This window comes from Trematomus bernacchii, unplaced genomic scaffold, assembly GCF_902827165.1.
Source record: "Trematomus bernacchii unplaced genomic scaffold, fTreBer1.1, whole genome shotgun sequence".
Lineage (NCBI taxonomy): Eukaryota > Metazoa > Chordata > Actinopteri > Perciformes > Nototheniidae > Trematomus > Trematomus bernacchii.
In genome coordinates this window covers 7,469,509-7,486,496 of record NW_022987821.1, presented here as the reverse complement: position 1 = coordinate 7,486,496, position 16,988 = coordinate 7,469,509, and the positions used below count along the sequence as shown (strand labels likewise).

Genomic DNA, 16,988 nt, shown 5'->3' with positions numbered 1-16,988 from the left:
AAGAAATGGGGAAGCCAAGCGTACGACTTATATAAATGTTAAGGTATAATAATTAACAATTTGATCGCACGAAATGTGGCCGGTTAGCTCAGTTGGTTAGAGCGTCGTGCTAATAACGCGAAGGTCGCGGGTTCGATACCCGTACTGGCCATCTGATGTTTTTATGCAACGCCACAATTAAACGTCCTTTTTTACTACTATCACTATGTTTCAGGGTAGTATATTTTGATTGTAGAGATGTTCAAATGTTTTATTCGATGTTATTGTAACCATGCAATGTATTGGTCTATTACACTGCTTTCAATCGGGTATATTTATATTGTTGTGTATTAAATAGATATAGTCAATAGATATACTGATATGTATATTCACATAATTATGCAACCTGTAAAGTGACAACAAGAAAACGATTAAATCAACATAAGAAAACACTTTTATTTTTAAACCGAGTTGAAGATGTAGACTTTTAATGGAAATCAACTACGACTCCCATGATGCACTCCTCGGTTACACCCCTAGGAAGTCGAATAACCCCAAACTTTTTTCCCAAAAAACGAAGCTTGTGCAGCAGATAAAGGTAATAACATATATATACTAACACCAAACGATGACACTGTGCCTGTTTTAATGTTTTGATCACTTTCTGCAAACTTTATGAGTAATTTGTGTGTGTTTGGCGCTGTGCATCATAGTATATTAGATCCACGTGGTGTGTGTGTGTGTGTATGCGTGTGTGATGTATTAACACACTGTATCCACGGTCAGTCTGTAGGCTGATAGCAGAGGACACACACTCCTGACTGCTGTCCTGAACCTTTTTCTGCTTCACACACACAGGTGAGTGTCAAAACAGCATGCTAAGTGATCATGTGTTTGTTGTGCTAATGTCGCTTAAAATGTGTCAAAACTGTTATTATGTTCGTGCAAAAGGCAAATACATGCATAGTATTCATGCTTTACTAGCTTGTGCATGAACACGTTGTTGTTGTTTGGATTAAATGATTTGTATGTGGACGTTTTTCAAGATATTGAGATAGGAAAAGATGCTTCAGGATATAGACATCAACATCTGTCCTCTATCTTCTATATCAATGGTTCAACATTCAGGATACGTTCATATAAATGAATGTGCAGCCATATTGAGGTCAGGTCACACACTAAGTAAAATGCTTGTGCGACATCTTTTACACTATTTATCCACAGAAAAGTGTTAGTTTATGCTGTAATATTAGTTGTGTGGTTGAAAGTGGAGTATGAAGGGAAGTTATCACAGAACCTACAGCTCGTTTCTTTGATTTTATTAAGGGCCTTTTTAAATAAGTGATGCATTGTTAGACATATGCATTTGATTTTCTCCCTGGCATGTGAGTCTCATGAGTCAAAGCCAGTGATTTGACTAATTGTGGAGCATGTGCACCCACTGTGCAACACTCGCCCCTTTGTACTGTTCAATACTGATCAAATATCTACTTTAGTAAACCATGCAATTTCACAATCCTCAGGTAACTTTGGGTTAGACATCTGATCTGGATTCTTTTTAAACGAAATGACACTGTTTTCTGTTGAATGGATTAACTAGGAATGGGGAAATTGATCCGATTTTATTGGTATCAACGCCATTATCAAGTCTGCTTATCTGTTCGTCATTGATTCCTGATACATTTTCTGTCTGTGTGAATGAACAAGAAGCCTATTACAGATTTTCAGGATCAATCAACGCTGCTTTATTCTGAATTAATCTGCTAAACCTGCTTGAGGGTGTCATTTTATTATAGCTTAGTATTAACCTATGTCAATTACATAGCATTTCTGGAATTGTAGCCCATGTTAATGATCAAATCAAACTTTACATGGTTGCACAAATTGTCAGTATCTCTGTATATCTCTAAAAATCAGCTTCTAATTTGCAAATAATACAATAAATACATGCATAACAGGATGTATTGGTCTGATGAGGCTGAGACTATACTGTATATCAAGCTGATAATGGCTTCGTTTTTTCAATGCAAATGCTTTTGCCGGTGATTTGATCGGCCTGGTGACCATGCCATTTAATTGGCATGACTTGTGTTTTTGTTCTAGTTGATTGGACCCGTGTTAGTGTGACATTACAAGATAATGAAAGACCCCATTCCTCAGAAAAGGTCAATGCTTCCTCACATTTTAGGGAACTACTTTTCGTTATAGGTCAATCTTTGCATGCAATTAAATGCTCTGCTTCACAAGCGATTAAAGGCAAGTGAAGTTTCAAGATTCACGGCTTTATTGTCATTTGCACATTAGCTACAGTGTAGATATGTCAATGAAAAACTTAGGTCACAGGCTCCTTCAACAGTGCAACATATATATATATATATATATATTTGTAGAACAAATAAACCAGATATAATAGTGCAAGAAGTAAATACAAATACAATAGAAATAGTGATATAAGATATATAAAACATAATAATAATAATAATAATAATAATAATAATATTAATAATAAAACATGAATAGGACAGGTACATAAATAAAAGTTACAGTGCAGTGTGAGATGTGAATAGTTCAATTATAAGTAGCGGCAAAAAGAAAAGTCTTCAGCCTGGATTTAAAAGTAATCAGAGTTGCAGCGGACCTGCAGGTTTCTGGTTGTTTGTTCCAGATATTTGGAAATATCCCAAACCAAATTCTCACATTCCTCTAGTCCTGGGTTGCGGTCGAATAGTCCAAAAATCAGCTCCTAACGTCTATCCCTATCGTCTATTCCTTGACCTCTGTGTGAAACGTCACGGGGTTAAGGGATAGTGGATAGGAGAATTCAAAAGGACTTGGGAGAAGAGACTGTGGTACTTTAGAGAATCCGACTGCACTTTCTCTATCCGACGTGTTTATGATGCGCCAGCGGAGGTCATAAATGTGCGTCTGCTGCTGTGGGGAAACTATGGAAACTACAGTTTTCTATACAGCGGACTACAACATGGATGTTTAATAAGAACGAGGGACTTCTGTAAACTCATCTAGAGACTCTGCACCGTGCTCTGATACTGTTGTTTTATGCTTTATGAACGGGGACAACAGAGAAACATATTCTTCATGACCAAAGTTGGAATTGAAATAAAAAAGGAAAGTGAAACTTATGCTCGTCACCCTCTCCCTCCGGTCCACATTAATACAAATGATCCCAATACGTATGATTGTATGAAAAGATCTTAAAATCAATACAAATGTATTTATTATAAACGTTAGTCCTTAACATCTATCACTGTGTATATCACCATTCAAACATCTTTTAAAAGTTGAACAAACCCCACACGGCTCAGTAAAGACTGTGAAATGTTGACTTTATTTGATCATTTCAGTAAAAACTAACGTTCATATTTCTCTTTTTGATTATAATACTGATGAACGTTCAAAACAAAGCACTTTGGCAACTTACCACATACGTTTGAAAAAGCTTAATAAGCACCGTAACTTTCATGATATCATTTCTCGGTCATAATCGGTTGTTTCCGTGAACGGCCGACTGCTGTGTGACGGCAAATGCTGCGGCTGCAAGGCATTGTGGGGCAGCATTTTCTCCTCTCCTTTCGTAAAGGAAGGTCCAGTGGTTCCTAAGCTAAAGGAGGTTATAAAGGAAGTTTGAAACCTCCTTTCCTTTCATTTAGAGAATTCGAACGGCACTTATAATGGCTGCCACTGAGGGACTTCCGGGTCATTTCACTCCGTTAGGAAGGTTCCTAAGCTAAATGGACTATTCGACTGCAACCCTGGTCTTCCTGTGAAATTATAGTTCTTTTGACAGTTTTCTAACCTTTTTATATTCCTTTCATCCTTCTCAGCTATTTAGGTACCATGGCAGAGAAGGTGCTGGTGGTTGGAAGTGGAGGGCGGGAACATGCGTTGGCCTGGAAACTCGCCCAATCGCCGCTGATTCGGCAAATTCTGGTCGCTCCTGGTAACGCAGGCACGGCCAACTGTGGGAAAATCAGCAACTCGGGTACTTAAAAAGTGTATTTATTTGTATAATTTGAAAATATGGGAAGGAACATATAATCATCAGCGTATAATAATAATAATAATAATAATCCTCCCACCCTCTCTCTCTTCATGCAGAGGTGTCGGTTAGTAACCACGCCATCTTGGCTCAGTTCTGCAAGGATCATCACGTCGGGTTGGTTCTGGTCGGCCCTGAAGTCCCGCTGGCAGCAGGTGAGATATCTCCATCTCCATCATTTTAACTCTGGTGCTTCATCATACTATCTTTCCTCTAACTTGGGCTTCTCTCCCAGGTATTGTGGACGATCTGACAGCAGCAGGAGTTCCATGTTTCGGCCCGTCTGCCAAAGCCGCTCAGCTCGAAGCCAGCAAGAGTTTCTCCAAAGCTTTCATGGAGAGACACGGCCTCCCAACAGCGAGATATGGATCCTTCACCGACGCCCAGGAGGCCTGCAGCTTCATCCGCACGTCAGTACTGCACACACACACACACACACACACACACACACACACACACTCACACTCACACTCACACACACGTCTTATAGCAGTGTTTTTGTGCAGAAGAAAGTCCTATTGTATGATTGATAGTTTAAAGTAGGACATATTTACAGGATATAAGAGATTCTAATTGAAAAAGATGATGTTTCCACAAGCAAACTTTTATTTTCAGAGCAATTAAACACCCAAAATGTAAAATAGAAACTGTTATGTCCGCTGAAGTTGTCAGTTGGTTTCATGAGTTAATGATCTAAGATGTGCTGATTGCCTTTCACATGAGAGCGCCCTCAAACACTGTGACTTTTACAGACAGAAAGTCACCTCTTTGGGCATTTTCTGACAGCTTTCAGCCATAAAACAATATATCTAACTCTGCAAATGTTAAAAGGTCCCCACACAAAATGTTATCCTGCATATCAGCGATGCAGCATCTGCTCTAGATGTGTTTACTGTGACAAGATGTTGAGTTTATTTCTTTGTTTCTGGGTCTGCAGGGCTGATTTCCCGGCGCTCGTGGTGAAGGCGAGTGGGTTGGCGGCGGGGAAGGGAGTCATCGTGGCTTCAAACAAGGAAGAGGCCTGCCAGGCTGTGATGGACATCATGAAGGTATCAGTGAAGCTATTTTTCATGAGATCTGGCAGCTGATGTGGATGTTGTTGGCTGGATAATACCTAGATTCTGTAGTGAATATAATATTTCTATTGATTGTAAAAGTAATGCACATATTTCTCCTTTTAAGCGTCTTCCAGTTTACTCATTTTGAAAGCTAAATCTGTTTCTTTAACACTTTGTTGCAGGGCCGAGCCTTCGGGTCAGCAGGCGAGACTGTGGTGGTTGAAGAGCTGCTCGAGGGAGAGGAAGTGTCCGTGAGTAGACGTGAAGTTCATGAAATAACTGAACCAACTTTACCTTAAGGTGACAGCATGTGAACCCTCTCTCTCTTTGTAGTGTCTGTGCTTCACTGACGGATTCTCAGTTGCTGCGATGCCTCCAGCTCAGGATCACAAACGGCTGCAAGACGGCGATTTGGGGCCAAACACCGGCGGCATGGGAGCCTACTGTCCCACCCCTCAGGTACATATCTTAATCTCAGTCTTTTGTTGTATTTTAAGAAGCAGTCCACTTGTGAGATGTACATAAAAATCACACCCGCCTCAGTTTACAGTCCACTCAAATCTCCACGTTATTGCTCACATACACACATACGCCCTTTCCTTCTAAGTCTTGGCAAATGATACATAAATACAGACATACATTTAAATTCTCTGACCTTTCCCTGGGTAGTCGGTACAGACAGGTGCTAGTTAAAAATGAAACATTACAAAAAGGAGGTGTTTAGAGCTCAGATATCACTTGTGTTGGAGACTGTGATCATTTTCGTGAAGCCATGTTTTAACTCTGTCTCCCTCTCAGGTGAGCCAGGAGATTCTGCAGCAGATCACAGAGAGCGTCCTGCAGAAGACTGTGGATGGCATGAGGGAGGAAGGGGCTCCTTATGTGGGTAAGGGATCTTTTGCAAGACTCAAACATTCAAAGGCTTTATTCTCATATGCACAGCAGCTAGAGTGTAGATATGGCAATGAAAATCAATTAACATTAAATCCCGTACAGTATTTTCTCTCAGTACTGGAGTCCGAATTTTGGAGAGTTTTGGGTTAATGTAACAAAGCCTGTGTCTCGTCTCATTTACATTTCCTGTTTGTATGTCCAGGTGTGCTGTATGCAGGCCTGATGTTGACCAAGGAGGGGCCAAAAGTCCTCGAGTTCAACTGTCGCTTCGGGGACCCCGAGTGTCAGGTGGGTGTTTTTTTTATTTGACCCTCCAATCACTACATTAAAAGTTCATTCTGATTTCCCCACATCTTTCGAACCACTTCAGGGTCGTTAACCTCCTGATCAAAGTGTATTGAATGGCTCTGACCTGCACCTTAACACACACACACACACACACACGGATGACCCCTACCCCCTACCCTTTGCTGTTTTATTTTATTATTATTATTATTTGTATGTATGTATAATGAAACTGAATCTGAAATAAAAACTAATATCAACCCTCTGGATGTGCTTCCACTCTCAGGTGCTTTTGCCTCTTCTGAAGAGCGACCTTTACGAAGTGATCCTGAACACAATGAGTGGGAAACTGGCCTCTAGCGCCCCCGTGTGGCACCAGGACAGCTCTGCGGTCACTGTGGTGATGGCCAGCGCTGGATACCCCGGATCCTACAAGAAAGGAGTGGAAATCACAGGTGGGAATGATTTATCCAAGGCTTTATTGTCATGTGCACGTTAGCTACAGTGTAGATATGGCAATGAAAAACTTAAGTCACAGGCTCCTCCAACATAAAACCAATAAAAACAGTGCAAGAAATAACAGAATAGAAATAAAATAGTGCAAGAGAATGTTTTGAGAATTGCAAGTAAATAGAAATAGTGCAAGAAGAGTCTATACTTGATTAAAACTACATTTAAATTGAAGATGTGTTGCTTTTCATTGTTTAAAATGATAACAAACCGTATATCATAAATAAATGTATCAATTTGTGCTTTCCGAAAACATGTATTTATTGATTTTTTTACACTTATACCATTACACAAACACAACCGAACATTCCCCAACATAATGGCAGATTACAAAAATAATGCAAAAATAAATAATTAAATATCAATCAGTTTAAAGTGCAGACCAAGAATATAATTACATTTACAAATTCAACCAAAATACAATAAAAGCACATCCACAAACAGAGCAGAGTACAGATTACAATTCTCCAAATAGACTAACTATATTCAACATTTCCTCACAGTAGTCTTTTTATATCTGGTGTTTTAAAGCTGTGTATACCACCCCTCTTTTCTCCTCAGGTTTGTCTCAGGTTCAGGACTCGGGGCTGCAGGTTTTCCACGCCGGCACAACTCTGAAAGACGGGGCCGTGGTTTCCACCGGGGGGCGAGTTTTAACCGTCACCGCCGTCAAATCGTCCCTGGAGACGGCCCTAAATGCAGCCAATCAGGGCGTAGCATCTGTCGGATTCCCGGGAGCCGTGTACCGACGTGACATCGCACATCGTGCCATCGCTCACCTGAAGCAGCACAGGTGTGTGTGAAAGAAGAAGAAGCTAAAACATTCCTTTTCTGTTTTTTTTTTACAACTGTTTTTGTTCATTTCCATGCCGTATATCTTGTAGCACTTAAAGAATAAAACAACTTCACTTTGGATTTACTTGTGTCCTAGTATTTCTTTTAATTAAGAAAAGTCCAACACCAGAACTCATGTTTAAAAATACTCTGGTGAAAGTAGAAGTACTGACTAAACTTCTTTACTCAAGTCAAAGTAAAGAAGTTTGAAATGTACTTCAGTAAAAAGTACCCATAGCTAGCAGCTGTTTTAAAGAGTACCTGACCTCCCTTTATATTAATAGAACAATAATGTCATTGTTAGCTAATGAATGTTTCCATGCTGAACAACGGCAACATGACAACGTTTTCATTGGTCCCTCTTCTTTAGAGAAGACCAGGAAATGATGGATACACGGATCGTGTTCAAATCAATAGGCACGCAATGACTCTAAATAATAATGATCACGCCACCAAACACACATTCAAACTAAAGGAACCAGCCTGTTTGGGAAATGTGAGAAGTAGAAAGTACAGGTATTTGGGTTCAACATGTGAGAAGTAGAAAGTACAGGTATTTGGGTTCAACATGTGAGAAGTAGAAAGTACAGGTATTTGAGTTCAACATGTGAGAAGTAGAAAGTACAGGTATTTGTGTTCAACATGTAAGAAGTAGAAAGTACAGGTATTTGTGTTCAACATGTAAGAAGTAGAAAGTACAGGTATTTGTGTTCAAAATGTAAGAAGTAGAAAGTACAGGTATTTGTGTTCAAAATGTAAGAAGTAGAAAGTACAGGTATTTGTGTTCAACATGTGAGAAGTAGAAAGTACAGGTATTTGGGTTCAACATGTAAGAAGTAGAAAGTACAGGTATTTGTGTTCAACATGTAAGAAGTAGAAAGTACAGGTATTTGTGTTCAACATGTAAGAAGTAGAAAGTACAGGTATTTGTGTTCAACATGTAAGAAGTAGAAAGTACAGGTATTTGTGTTCAACATGTAAGAAGTAGAAAGTACAGGTATTTGTGTTCAACATGTAAGAAGTAGAAAGTACAGGTATTTGGGTTCAACATGTAAGAAGTAGAAAGTAAAAAGTGGTCAGAAAAATAAGTAGTGGAATAAAGTATTGATACCAGAAAAATGTACTTAAGTACAGTAACGAAGTATTTGTACTCGACTACTTCCCACCTCTGATGATCTGATACCTTGATAAATATGTAATCAGTGGTTTTTCACTGTGTTTCTGACAGAGGACTGACCTACAAAGACAGCGGCGTGGACATCGCTGCCGGTAACAAACTGGTGGAAATGATCAAACCTCTGGCCAAGGCAACGTCTCGCGCTGGTAATTTTATTCTCACGTATAAAAATCTAAATTCTCAGCAAAAAAGTACATCTCAATAAAGATAAGACTCTTGTTTCTAGCTAACTGCTGATTGAGTCATGATTGCTGTTGTACATTGATGTAACACAAATGCAGTCAAATTTACAAATGTATGAAATGGCAACTGTGGCTATAATTTAGTATTTTCTTCACCAGGGTGTAATGCAGAACTGGGAGGCTTTGCTGGGCTTTTTGATCTGAAAGCTGCAGGTTTTATCGACCCAATCCTGGTGTCTGGGACCGATGGAGTCGGAACCAAACTCAAGGTGGGACTTCTGCAATACCCTTATCCCATTTTACGTCACATATGTGGCACCCGATGTAATTTGAGAGTGGGAACAGATAAGAATCGAATGTAAGAAGCATCAACTTTAATTTGGCTTTGATAGATGCCAAGTCGACGAAAGAAATAATAATTGACATGTGGAAGTAATTAAGCAACAGGGTATATTTGCTTATGTGTAAAATGATTAAAAGGCTTCTTAAAACCCCTGAACTGAAATTGTAAAAGTGTTAAATATCTGGGATACTTAATCTGTTTTAGTGCTTAAACATCCTACAAGTGACCAAACCTGATACGTTTTTCCTTCTGTACTTTCTACTTAGTTTTTATCAAGGATTTTGCTTTAATAAAAACACTCTTTAGATGCCAAGTCGACAAAGAAATAACCATATATAATAAAATACAAAATAAAAAATACATGTACATTTTTTCTGCATTTTATCAAGGATTTTGCTTTAATAAAAACACTCTTTCCTCCTCAGATCGCGCAGGCGTGCGGGCAGCATGGCGGCCTCGGTCAGGATCTGGTGGCCATGTGTGTGAACGATGTTCTCGCTCACGGCGCCGAGCCGCTCTTCTTCCTCGACTACTTCTCCTGTGGCAGGTTGGATGTGGATGTAGCTTCATCGGTGATCGGAGGCGTCGCTAAAGCCTGCGAGCTGGCCGGCTGCGCTCTGCTGGGTGAGAGATTCAGATTCAAGGCTTTTATTGTCATTCGTACATAGCTACAGTGTAGATATGACAATGAACATCTTAGGTCACAGTGCAACACAATAAAACAGATCAAATAGTGCAAGTAAGTAAATTACAATACCATTTGTCAGAACAGTTCCTCTTACTCAATCAGTCGGTATTCCTTGTTGCTGGTTTGAATCTTAAACATTTAACCCAAAAGAGACATTTTAATACCTGTCAAGTTCTTCTGGGTTTTGGCCTATATTCAACTTGATAGTCTTGAGGGCAACAGAGGACGCATGGACAACTGGAACTTTCTGTTGAAGACCAAAGGACACGAATACATATTGCAAATACAATTATAAAACATTTGTATGCCTCATTGCATTATTTCTACGTTACATTCCTGACTTTTCAGGGTATTATCATTCAAATGTAAAAATATATCATTAACTTAAATGAATTAATAAGCAAGTATTTTGCTCTACCTGAAAGCCAAGCAACCCAGAAAACCCCATTGATTACCATTTGCACAAAAATATAACTATCAAAAGGAGCGCAAACTAATTACGCTGTGGTTAACATTTTCTTTCATCAGGTGGAGAGACCGCAGAGATGCCGGGCGTCTACGCTCCAGGAGAATACGACCTGGCGGGGTTCTGTGTTGGAGCGGTGGAGCGAGGGGCTCTTCTTCCCAGGATGAAGGACATCGAGGAGGGCGACCTTCTGATCGGACTCGCCTCCTCCGGGGTCCACAGCAACGGATTCAGTCTGGTCCGAAAAGTCCTGGAGAGAGCGAACCTCAGCTACAGCTCTCCGGCTCCTTTCGGCACGTCGGGACAGACTGTGGGTGAGTCCGATTCAAAGAGGAATTAGTAGATAAGACTATCTTCCCCTTCTATTTGATGTTTCTCATTGTAATGAGAAAAGTTATTGTGAAAACAGTGTGTATTTTATGTCCAGTATTAACAAAAATCTGAGTGTTGTCAGAGCAACTTAAAATCAAAAAACTCCTGAGTGCGTCCTGCTCAATGTGTGACAGACTCTTTTATAGGAAGACAGTAACCAAAGCTCATTTACATTTCAAACCACAACATGTGGTCCAGGTGGATCACAATAAGCACAACTCAAACCCTACAAAGAACAGTTTGTCGTGTCATAAAACCCCTTCCAAACAGATCTGTTATCACACGTACATTTATATGCCATTCCCAGGATACCACTTTGTTAACACTTACATGTCATTAGGATTACACGGTGTTAAGCTTTAATACCATAATTGCCATAACAGTGTATAATCACTTGCTTGCCCACCATCTCTCTGTCTCTCTGTCTCTCTGTCTCTCTGTCTCTCTGTCTCTCTGTCTCCAGGCGAGGTTTTGCTGACGCCTACAAAGATCTACAGTCGTGTTCTGCTGCCGATCCTCCGCAGCGGGGCGGTGAAAGCCTACGCTCACATCACAGGGGGGGGTCTGCTGGAGAACATCCCCCGCGTGCTGCCTCAGGAACTGGCTGTCGATTTAGGTGAGTTAACACACACACACACACACAGAGCGTTCAAAAGGGACAATCTACAAGGCTCGATGTGCTCATTTGCCATAAGTTTTTCGCCTAAACACAGAAACACGAGCAATCTGTCCATCAGCTGGCCAAAAGGCATCATATTCATACGGAGAAATGCACCGTTTTCGACTTCCTTAACTCTGAGTTCTGTTGCCTCAATTACGTGTGAGGTGGGAGAAGTACTCAGATCAAGGACTTGAGTAAAAGTAGTATACTGCAGACCAGGGTCGCTTGTGAATTTACTCCAGGTGGAACTAAAGTCTGATTTAAGAGTTGATTATATTTCACATCATTCATCCAGATCTGTAAAGAAACTAAAGGTAAAAGTACACCATGTACCTCTGAACTGTAGAGTAGCAGAATTACAAAGAAATGATATATATAAATACGTAAGTACCTCAAAATAAGTACTTGAGTACTCATTATTTCACAGTGGCACAGGATCATCTGCCAATACAAGCACTTTTGTTCAATCCATAATAATATATAAAATTATAGTTGGATATGTTTGTCTTGTTGTTATTGGCATGTAATGTAATGTTTGTACAACTATATACAATTAATTCTACCAATCTCGGTGGGAACTGGATTAGGGGGGGCTCGAAAATATTTCCAATTACACAAGGGTGGCCTGACTGAAAAAGGTGCTTTATTAAGGTATATATTACACATATCTGTTTCTCATCCATATCCCCCCAGATGCCTCTCGATGGAGCCTCCCTCCCGTGTTCTCCTGGCTGCACAAAGAGGGCAGTCTGAGTGAAGAGGAGATGACTCGAACCTTTAACTGTGGCCTCGGGGCGGTGCTCGTTGTTTCTCCTCTGGACGCTCAGAGGGTCCTTCGCCAGCTTCAAGCCCCCGAAGAGGCCTGGATCGTGGGTTCACTTTCCCACAAGCAGCAGGGTGAGACACTGAACCTTTAACGTCAAATAATATATAAATAATATATTCATGTTGCGTTGTTGGAGGAGCATGGGAACTTATCTACACTGTAGCTACTGTGCATAAGACAATATGTTAATGAGACCACTTTTCAAATAAATTCAGTCCAATTAAAGTTGGAAACATTTTCTAACATATCTTAGTTGATAAGAAAAAAGCCCAATGACGTATTTCCATAACAAGCTTGAAATAAACCCTTCCTATTTCTCCTTATTATAATCAATCTGAGGTTTCTGTTTTAAGGGATGAGCTGCCAACACTCACAAGAATAATTTACCGTCATTTGATTGATTTTGCTAACTTATAACTTAACTTATGAGGCGATATACCTCTCCTCTAGTGAGCGGCCCAGCCCTTCGTATATTTTTCTGTATGTGGCCCTCGGGGGAAAAAGTTTGGACACCCCTTGGTTAGAAGATCTGAGGTTGTGTGTTCGATTCTTGTTCGGTGCAGTAAATGTTATTCATGTTTTATTGTTGGAGCAGCGTGGCACTTATCTACGCTGTAGCTACTGTGCGAAAGACCCCAATAAAGCTTTTGAATCTTTATATTGTGAACGCTTATTGTTTTGTTTGTGAATGCAGGAGCAGAACCTGTGGTCGTCCGCAACCTGAAGCACAGTCTGATGAACGCAGGGCCGGTTTCCAGCGGCGAGTTGGCTGTCAATCAAAACGAGGGTAGCCATGGCGACGGCAGCACGCCACGCAAGAGGACCAAAGTGGCTGTTCTCATTTCTGGCACAGGTGAGCTTTTTTGGGGGGAAAGATGGATAGTAGATTTATGTTCAAGCATTAGATAAGAAGACTGATACCACTCTCATGTCTTTACATGGTGGAGAGGTTGGAATCTGATTTATTGATTCTGTGGACAGGTGTCTTTTATTCAGGTAACAAAGTTGATATTAGGAGTACTTTCCTAAAGGAATATTATTTATTTAACTGGTCTGTGGGAGCCAGAATTCCTGTTGGTTGCAAGGGGATCAAATACTTATTTCCCACAGTTAATTTACTTTGATATAATGTCAATTTCTGGATTTTCTTTTTCATAATCTCTCTCATTAGTAAAATAAACCTACAATTATAGACTGTTCATTTCTTTGTAAGGTGTTAAACTTACAAAATCGGCAAGGGATCAAATACTTATTTCCTCCACTGTATACTATAACCTGTTTTCAATATCCTCCGTTTTGTTTTTTTGTCCCAGGCACCAACTTGCAGGCGCTGATCGAACAGGCCCGACGTCCGTCCAGCTCCGCAGAGATCGTGCTTGTTATCTCCAACAGACCTGGAGTTCAGGGCCTGAAGAGAGCCTCGTTGGCCGGCATCCAGACACGGGTAAACATATTAATAATAACAATAAGATTTGGATAAGATATTTAAAACCATTTTTGCAAAAATCTGCACACAAAAAGCCTGGGTCTAGTTGCTGTTCCCTTAAATAAAGCCCAACTAGTATAGAGGGATGATAGTGTGAAGCAATATGGTTTTTCTTTCCTGGTTTGAGTTATAAAAGTTTTTAGTTGGAAGCAGTAGTAGTTGTATGAAAACATATATATAGACGGTTAAATCCTGAGTGCAAGATCTTACTGATATTTGGAACCAAGAAATCCACACCCAAGCATTTCAATTGAAGGACAAGGCAAGACAATACTGCGTTTAAATAATACCTTCAGGATGACCAAAACTCTTATGCTAATGCTTTTGATCCAAACTCAGGTGGTGGACCACAAGTTGTACGGCAGCAGAGCGGAGTTTGACGGCACCATCGATCGAGTGCTGGAGGAGTTCGGGGTGGAGCTGGTGTGTCTGGCTGGATTCATGAGGATCCTCACAGGAAAATTCGTCAAGAAATGGAACGGTGGGAACTGTCTTTAAGTTTGCACGACTTAATGACGACATCTCGGGTCACATAATTGAAATAAACTATATTATATGATCATGTGTTGTAAGTCATGCTTGTGAGTTTCATCACTTAGTTTATCTAAAGAGACCTTTGTACCATGAATGTACACATGTCTGTTTTGAAAAGGTTTCGGACGACATGATGGTCTTTTACATTTGGTGTGTGTTTGTTTTATTGTGACAGGAAAGCTGATGAACATCCACCCGTCCCTCCTGCCTTCATTCAAGGGGGTGAACGCCCAGAAACAGGCTCTCCAGGCTGGGGTGCGGGTCAGTGGCTGCACGGTCCACTTTGTAGCAGTAAGTACGACACCAGACAAAGAGTGTATATATGTTCATTCTTTATTGTCAAATTGAGGGAAAACACATTTTACAAGTCATCACTGTTATTGCAATTATGGTATTAAAGCTTAATACAGTGTAGTCCTAATGAAATGTCACTTTTAATTAAGTGGTATCGTTTAAAATGTTGCTACGACATCACGTATACCAGACTTGCCTTTTCTGAAGATTTCCTAGTTTCACAGCCGTTGTTTTGTTAATCTTTTTTTCAGGAAGAGGTGGATGCGGGCGCCATTATCGTGCAGGAGGCGGTGCCCGTGATGAGCAGCGACTCCGAGGAGAGTTTGTGCGACAGAATCAGAGAAGCTGAGCATCGAGCCTTTCCTGTCGCTCTGGATTTGGTGGCAAGCGGCACGGTCAAACTCGGAGAAGACGGGCACATCGTGTGGAAATCCAATCCACAGAGTTAAAAAACAAACCCAGATGAATGCCACTTTCCTTCTGTTACCTAAAACTAGTTCCACAAAAGCGACAAAGCATCAAACAAGGTCAAGATGGTCACTTTTTATTGTACTAATACCTGCAAACGGTCCTTTCTTTTTCAAAATGTCATGCTAGATGGAGATAGGTAGATTTTCGTGGGATGCTTAAAGCTTGCATGCATCCATTTAATAGCAGCATTTCAACATCTTGTATGAAGAGGCCTCATACTTGACCAAAATTACATTCCAATGGTTTATTTTTAATCAATGTTAGTTGCACTGGAATTGACCTCCTAAAAAAAGTCATATTTGTAATGCTGATAGAATATATTCATATAATAATGCATCTTTGAATGTCTGTGTAGTTGTTATTTCATCATTAAACCTGCCTGGGTGAATGCATAAAATGATTTTGTGTGGCATTTTGTTTATTTAATTTCACATTAAATCAGAAGGACTTTAATCTGGGTTAATTATTTGCACAAGGTGGAGTTTGAACATGAACATGAAATAGTTTTATTTGCATTATTTAAGGTATGAAAACACTACACCAGTCTGCCAATGCAAGAAGTAGAATATACCCTGGTAAGAAATGAACCAAATACGCCACAAAAAAGATGTGACTTTTTTTGGTTCAACACCTAAATTAATGACTTATTTCATGAGTTTTTCTTATTGCATACTAGTTGTATTTGTATGTAACACTGCCTGTCAGATGGATTAGCTCAGTGTGTCAAAAAAAGCTCTCAGAAAGCATGAGGTTGTCAATTCAACTCCCACCGTGTGCAATATGTTTATCGTTAGATCCAACAGCCAAAGAGAAGAAACCAAAAGGTCTAACAAAACGTATGAAAGCATGTCTCATCATACAGCTCAGAGTGATAGATGTTGGGTTAGAAGATCTGAGGTTTTGTGTTCGATTCTTGTTAGGTGCACTACATTTATAAGTACATTTTCCAAAAAGTAGAAGACAAAACCTCTACAAGACAACTGAGATGTGTTTAGGTGTGACAGCTCAGAGTGATACGAGTCTGGTTAAAAGATCTGAGGTTGTGTGTTCGATTCTTATTAGCTGCAGTAACTTTATACGTCCAATTTCCCACAGAACAGGTACAAAAGGTACCAAACAACTGAGAAGTGGGATCGGTCATGTAGCTCAGAGTGGAAGATGTGTGCTCTGTAGAGCTGAGGTTCTGAGTTCAATTCCTATCTTGGGTCGACCGTAAAGAAAATGACTTTGAAAGGTTATTAAACGTTTCTTTCTTTGAGAATAAATGGTTCAAACATGCAGAGGTTGTGACACAAACACTACTCAGATCTCATAGCTCAGAGTGATACAAGACTGTTCTGAAGAACTGAACCCTTAGGTTCGATCCTCATGAAGTGCAGTGATATTTCCAAATACAACACCCACCCGACGTAGTATAGTTTGTTGAAAATATGGGGAAAAAACAATATAGTATAGTATGTAGAAATGTTTCTATATTTTTACATGTCAAAGATTACTATACTATCTATATATAGATTACTATACTTCCGGGTTACAGGCTCTGATAATGTACACATTTCATACATTCATTATTTTTAAAACATTTTCTGTTGCTTAAACATGTTTTGTCCATGGAAAAAATGTAAGAAATAAAACGGCATAGTATGTCGAAAATGTGAGATAAACTGTTAGCTATTTTAAAAATCAGCATTCATATATAGCCTATAAATAAATGTTAAATACATATAAAGTAAACTAGGTGAGAATAAGACTATGACAACAATTATTTGCCATGGATAGGCCAACTTTAGCAGGCACAATTAATGTTAACAAACTAAACATGAAGATGGTTTATTCTGCCATGGCCCCCCTACAGGATGGTATGACCTGTA

At 39.8% G+C, this 16,988-nt stretch overlaps 1 protein-coding gene and 1 non-coding gene across 2 annotated transcripts; both read left to right on the top strand.

The window, feature by feature from the left end:
• The first annotated feature begins 77 nt into the window (after positions 1-77).
• trnai-aau lies at positions 78-151 on the top strand. The gene has a single exon. It is a non-coding gene; the product is annotated as a tRNA-Ile (tRNA).
• Positions 152-495: 344 nt separating this feature from the next.
• On the top strand, positions 496-15,517 carry gart (phosphoribosylglycinamide formyltransferase). The gene is made up of 23 exons (XM_034151397.1): positions 496-577; positions 766-837; positions 3,822-3,979; positions 4,096-4,191; positions 4,272-4,446; positions 4,974-5,085; positions 5,277-5,345; positions 5,428-5,553; positions 5,893-5,980; positions 6,191-6,276; positions 6,560-6,728; positions 7,345-7,576; positions 8,846-8,940; positions 9,136-9,245; positions 9,745-9,943; positions 10,536-10,787; positions 11,309-11,461; positions 12,200-12,403; positions 13,027-13,185; positions 13,646-13,776; positions 14,158-14,299; positions 14,528-14,643; positions 14,898-15,517. Exons 3-23 carry the CDS (start codon positions 3,835-3,837, stop codon positions 15,093-15,095), a joined length of 3,057 nt encoding a protein of 1,018 aa, XP_034007288.1. The 5' UTR covers positions 496-577; positions 766-837; positions 3,822-3,834; the 3' UTR covers positions 15,096-15,517.
• The last annotated feature ends 1,471 nt before the right edge of the window (positions 15,518-16,988 follow it).